At 33.7% G+C, this 6,472-nt stretch overlaps 1 protein-coding gene across 2 annotated transcripts in view; it reads right to left on the bottom strand.

Moving 5' to 3' along the window:
• Positions 1-770: 770 nt before the first annotated feature.
• The window catches only part of yps (Y-box binding protein ypsilon schachtel), a 9,761-nt gene continuing 4,059 nt past the window's right edge, over positions 771-6,472 (bottom strand). The window contains exons 3-7 of one of the 2 annotated variants that reach the window (XM_035880552.2): positions 5,046-5,079; positions 4,659-4,917; positions 4,207-4,511; positions 2,311-2,373; positions 771-1,755 (exon numbers count right to left, since the gene is read on the bottom strand). In XM_035880552.2, coding sequence (XP_035736445.1) covers positions 1,711-1,755; positions 2,311-2,373; positions 4,207-4,511; positions 4,659-4,917; positions 5,046-5,079 — 706 coding nt within the window. In that variant the 3' untranslated portion in view covers positions 771-1,710. The remainder of the gene's footprint in view (positions 1,756-2,310; positions 2,374-4,206; positions 4,512-4,658; positions 4,918-5,045; positions 5,080-6,472) is intronic. The other variant, XM_035880553.2, reaches the window with a different exon arrangement.

Raw genomic sequence — 6,472 nt, forward strand, 5'->3', positions numbered from 1 at the left:
AAAAATAAAAATAAAAAAAAAAAAAATAAAAAAAAAAATTTTGGATATTTATTATGTCCAAATGTTTTACGGCATTCCAAGTGACAAATTGTACATTATATTTGTTTTATCACATTGCGCGCGCGCGCGCGCGCGCTCCTTTGACGGCTCCTTTGCGTATAAATATATCAGGGTTAAAAAAAAAAAAAAAGGATAAATCAATTCAATTAAATGCCAACTTTCACAACGGATTTCTCACGTACGAAAAGACGAACGATTTGTAAGTTGTTTTTACTCGCTATTTAAGATTTCAATTATGTTGTTCTTTTTCCTTTTTTCTTTTTTTTTTTTTTTTTTTTAAATCATTAAGATTATTGCGTCATCGGGCTTCGTGTACACCTACGACCATTTTTTTTTCTTTTTTTTTTTACAAACATCAGGAAGAGAAATGGGAAAAATCTCAGCAAACTCAAAAAAAAAAAAAATAAAAGATATTGTACAAGAAACGTTTCAATGAGTTTCGTGAGAAAAACCGAAGAAAATTAAAAAAAAGAAGAGGAAAAAAAAAAAAAGAACGTGTTAAATAACGAATACAAAAACTAGAACAAAAATCAACCCTCTTTTTATTGCAGACAAATCAGTCGCTTTTTCATCTTTCTATCTCTTTCTATTTTTTTTTTTTTACTTATTTGTTTATTCAATTATTTTATTATTTTTTTTTTTTTCTTTTCTTTCTTTCTTCCTTTCTTTTCCTTTTATACATCGTATACGCCTGCGTCTTTTTTCTCATTTCATTTATTTTATTTTATTTTATTTTATTTTATTTTTTTTTTTCCTTCCAATTGGTCGCGGCGTTAAATCAATGATTTCGCAAAGAATTCCTTTTATCATTTTCATTTTTATCACAATTGTATGATCTTATTCTTATAAAATCACGGGAAAGGGGGAGGGGGGGCATTCAAACTTCAACACACAATTCGTTCATCTTCTCGATATCGTCTCGTCCTATTTTTCGATATACCTTTTCAAAAACAATAACACCAGCAAAGGTTTTTTTTTTCTTTGTCCACACCACGAAGTAGATAACGATATTGCTTATTATTATAAAGTAATTCTTTAACCTGAGTTTATAATCCGAACCTTGAGTTGAGTCTCAAACACAGTAGATAAACTGTGCGGTAGTAAAAAGATATAACACAAAAAAAAAAAAAAAAAAAAGAAAAAAAAAAAATAATAATAATAATAATGTAAGTGGTTATCTAAGATGAAGAATTTCCATTGGGACACTCACGTTAATTCCGGCCTTTCGCTACACATTTTCTTTCGTCAAAAGCTTGTTTTTTTTTTGTTTTTTTTTGTTTTTTTTTCTTTTTTTTGTAGGGAGGGCAGGGGGCCGTTCTTATTAGCCGTTACATACCTCAATTTGCTTTTCGTAGGGAGAGTGTGGAGTCGTGTTTTCTGATTTCTTTTCTTTTTTTTGTATTTTTTTTTTTTGGTTTTTTTGGTTTTTTGTTTTTTTAATATTTGTTATGTTATTTGTTGTTCCTGTTGCTTTTATTGCTGCTGTTTCTTGTATTGCTGCTGCTGCTGCTGCTGCTGCTGCTGCTGCTGCTGCTGCTGCTTAACTGCTTTTCTGCTGATGTTATTATGCTGTTGCTTCAGTGTATAACGGGTGTTGGTGTTACTTATTAAAAGGAGTGTTTTGTTGTGGTGATAGCATTTTAATCTTTCTTAAGCGGTGCTCTCGGTGGTGGTGTTCTGCACCGGTTGACTCTCCTGCAAAAGAAAAACAATATATGTAATATATTGAAATCCTCATTTTCTGCGTGCCTATATGCACACAGGTATATACACATACGCCGGCAACTAAAACAAAGCAATGATATGTAATATAATAATATTTATTAATATAAACGACAGAAAAGCACGAATGAAAACGAGATGGCCGTTAATCTGAAAAAAAAAAATTCATAAGCAAAGATGTAAGTACAAAGAAAGAAAGAAAGAAAGAAAGAAAGAAAGAAAGAAAGAAAGAAAGAAAGAAAAAAAGAGACAAAAAAGGTGAGGGAAAAAAAACAGGAGGAATTCTAGATGCTACAAGATGCGAGAGATAGTGAGAGAAAGAGAAAGAGAAAGAAAGAGAGAGAGAGAGAGAGAAAGAGAGAGAGAGAGAGAGAGAGAGAAAAAGAGAAAGAGAGAAAGGGAGAGTGAAAGAGAGAGAGAGATCGATGTTCTAAAGGAATTCTAAATGCGGTATATAATACTAAAAAAAAAAAAAAAACTACAGCAGAGAAATTGCAACACTGGCAGAAAAAAGGAAAGCCACGTTACCTGTGGAGCAGGGGCAGCGGCAGGTGCATCCTTATCTTTAGGTGCATCCAACTTCTGCTCCGACTGAAAAGAGTATAAAACAAGATACGTGCAATAGTGTGTGCGAAGCGCTACGCCGTTTCACAAAGGATTCATCGACGAACCGTACACTTACTAGTCTCTACGATCGATTAAACTATTGTCGAAAGTAATTCATTACAAGATGAAGAAAAAGAAAAAAAGAGAAAAAAAATGAGAGAGAGAGAGAGAGAGAGAGAAAAAAACATGAAGAAAAGAAAAAAACAAAGAAAGAAAGATAAAGAAAGAAGTAAAGAAAGAAAGAGTGGGGGGAAAATAATTAACCATCACTTTCTTTGCTAATTGTGACCGCCGCCGACCTGTAAGTGAAATTCGTCGATAAGAAAACATTTGTGTACTTTGCGTATATAAGATACAGAGAGAGAGAAAGAGAGAGAGACAGAGAGAGAGAGAGAGAGAGAGAGAGAAAGAGAGAGGACTAGCAATTGAGTAGAAAGTGATAAATGCAAAAACCCCAGGCTTAGCTTTCATAATAAAACGAAAGCTATCAACTATTACATATGTTCTAAACTATACATTTCGTTCTTTCATAGCAATTAAATATCATCAATCTAATTTAATAATTCTCATTAATATTATATATCAAATTCTTTTTAACTATATAGCGTATCAGTTTGGTTACAAAGTGAAATGAAATTTTATTGATTAAGAAATGTAAAAAAAAAAAAAAAAAAAAGAAAATCGCTCACTTGGGAGGAGGGGGAGGGAGGGTTGAATAGATATTATAAAAAATAAGCCCTCTCCTACTCCTCCTCCTCCTCCTCCCCAACGTTGCACCAACTTTCTTGGCTTTTATTATATACGGATTATCTAATATATCCAAGCAATAAAAATATGTTATCAAATTGATGATAATGCTATATTATATATATATATATCTATATCTATAAAAATCTATGACACTCGCGGATAAATACTTTGATGTGCTTATCGGAAACTTCAGGAAGTGTCTTGTTGGTATTCTGTGTCTGGGAAAGAGGAGTGGCAGGATGAATTTTGTTAGCAGCAGGAGGTCGTAGATTCTCTTTATTTGCTGTCTGCTGGCAACTACTTAATCGGGATTGCCTTGGTACTCGTCGTCTATATCGAGGTCGTGGAAGTCTTTGTATACCACCACCTATTTGTCCACCCTCGCCGGCACCAACTTCATCATCAGTAACCTAACAAGTTGACAATTGATCTACCCATACCAATAATAATTTTTCTCAACTATTGCTGATCTATTTTTTGAGATTAGATAAATGATGATCGTAAAGAAAGATATAGGATCAGGTAGGACATAGGAATAAATGCAATTGTATTTGGTAAGTACTAGTGTAACATCGTATTATCATCATCAATTGGTCAAACAATATAAATGACCGTACACATAAGTGAAAACGTTCCTTCGACGTCGCTCATTTTTCGTGGCATCGTCTTAACCTTAAGTTTATTCTATATAATTCAAATAAATATATATATATATATATACACACACACACATATATATATGTATATATATATATATATATATATTACTTTCTGTGCCGTTTCCAACAAATGTACAAGTAAAAAATATGTGAACGCTAATATTCGTAAATCTATTACTAATATCTACACATAAAATCAAGTGATGGTGCTTCATTCGTGTATTTGAGACATTTAAAGGATCGACCGATCGAACCGATCATCGATCTTATGGATAACATTAAGATGATAACTAAGAGGAAAAAAAAAAAAAAAAAAGAAAAAAAGAAAAAAAAAAAGAAAAAAAGAAAATAGAAAAAAAAAATGAAAGAAAGAAATTAAACGATAGTAAAATATCTACGAATCCGTTACCTGACCATCCTGGTTTCTTGGACGTCTTGGTGGTCCGGCGCCTCTTCCTCCGCGGAAATTTCGACGGAAGAAGCGTCTTGGTGGGCCTCCACGACCACGTCCACCACCGCGTGGTGCACCTCCTTCTCCGGTGCCCTTACCTCCTTGCTCACCACCTTCTCCAGCGTTCTCACCTTGCTGTTGATTAGGTCCGGAATGTCGAGTAACCGGGTTATAGTAACCTTCGTAATTACGTCGTGGTCTATAACGACGTTGTTGGCCCCCACCATCACCGGGGATACCTTCCTCGCCAGTTTTGCCATCGACTAAGTAAATAAGAAAAAAAAAAAAAAACATTTCTTTCTTTGTTCTTTTTATTTTTTTTCTCTTTCTTTTTCTAAAATCAAAAAATTCTCCATGTAAATGGAGAATATGCTATAAATATCGTCGAACTGTTATTCCTCTATACTAACCGGACTCATATCCTTCTTGTCCTTCTCGCGGTCTACGCTGTGATCGAACATTTCCACGTCTAGGATATATCCAGTGACAACCACGATATCCCCTTCGCTTGTCTGCGGCATATGGTGAACCTTTAACCGCTTCTCCTGATGGCCCGGTCACATTGGCTGCTTCATGACCTTTCTCGCCGATTACTACGTCAAATTCGACGACCTCGCCGTCGCCAACGCTGCGCACGGCCTTCCTCGGGTTATTCTTAATAATGGCCGACTATAAGAGACAACGCCACATTTGAATTATTTATATTAACATGTTTGAAATGAAAGTAAAAAAAAAAAAAAAGAAAAAAAAAAAGAAAAAAAAATTAAAAAATTGAATATTGTCGAACGAATACATACTTGATGGACAAACACATCCTCCTTGGTGTCATTTCTGGAAAAAGAAAAAAAAAGAAGAAGAGAAAAATATGTTAAACAAACAAATTACATTAGAAATTCTTTTTATCAATAAAACACATATATCTTAATTATTATAAATAAATAAATAAATAAATAAATAAATATATATATATATGTGTGTAAAATTTGGATTGCAATTAAAATATATGTATCTCAAACTTTTAGATGTCGTAGACTTAAAAAAAAAAAAAAGAATGAGAAACTTTAATAGCAATACAATCGATATAAGATAGTTTTTATAAGGAAACAAATTTATTAAACATTTTTCATTTCTACGTAATTGATATACAAACAATTATCTGGGATATAAGTTATTCCGTACAACTTTGTATGATCAAAAAGATTTTAAACAAAGGGAGGAGGGAACAAAACTGACATAAATATTGAACGTTTCAACGAAATGAGAAAATTAGCGTCAAATATTACTTAATAAAAGTATATAGATCCTAATAGTAATAGATCGCTATAGTGCAATATATACAGTGCAGATTATTGTGAGCTCATCAAGTGATATAGACGTGAAACGTGCGTTGTACAAACATACGCGAATCCATTCGTAAACTCTGAGATAGAGAGAAAGAGAAAGAGAAAGAGAAAGAGAGAGAGAGAGAGAAAGAGAGAGAGAGAGAGAGAGAGAGTGAGAGAGAGAGAGAGAGAGAGAGAGAGAGAGAAGAGATAATCGAAGCCAGTGAAGCTGCTGAGTAAAGCACGGATCTGAAAGGTCATCGAACCCTAGAACTCGGTTGAAGAGAAGAGGAGGAGGAGGAGGAGGAGGAGGAGGAGGAGGAGGAGGAGGAGGAGGAGGAGGAGGGAAACGTTCGTCTCACATACGGAACACAAGCTACCCCTCTATCCCTCCCACCCATCCCTTAGAAATCCCTTCTCCCGAGTATCACCGGTACACGATCTATTCGTATCGCTCGCATTTCCGCATAATCCTTATTTTCATGTTAATTCGGTTAATGTGGTGCACTTTAGAATTACTATAAAAGCCAACGTATGTATGTATGTATGTATGTATGTATCTTGTCATTACGTTACATATCGTATTAAGTAATCAAATGATTCATTAAGTTCTCTTATATAAATATATTTAACAAATTTTACATTCTAAACTATATATATATATATATATATATATATATATATATATATATACATATATACATATGGTTAGTTGTATGCACAAACGTACTATATATAAACATACATATGTGCGCATTTGCAAATGTATGCATATTTCTCTTCGTCCAATCGAGAAGCAAACCATGTTTCCTTTAAGATAATTATATTCAAGGCACGTGAGTCACACTTATATGCAAGGTCACACACATACTACACACACACATACCATCATCATTACTACC

This window comes from Vespa mandarinia, chromosome 22, assembly GCF_050613455.1.
Source record: "Vespa mandarinia isolate Hongniang chromosome 22, ASM5061345v1, whole genome shotgun sequence".
Lineage (NCBI taxonomy): Eukaryota > Metazoa > Arthropoda > Insecta > Hymenoptera > Vespidae > Vespa > Vespa mandarinia.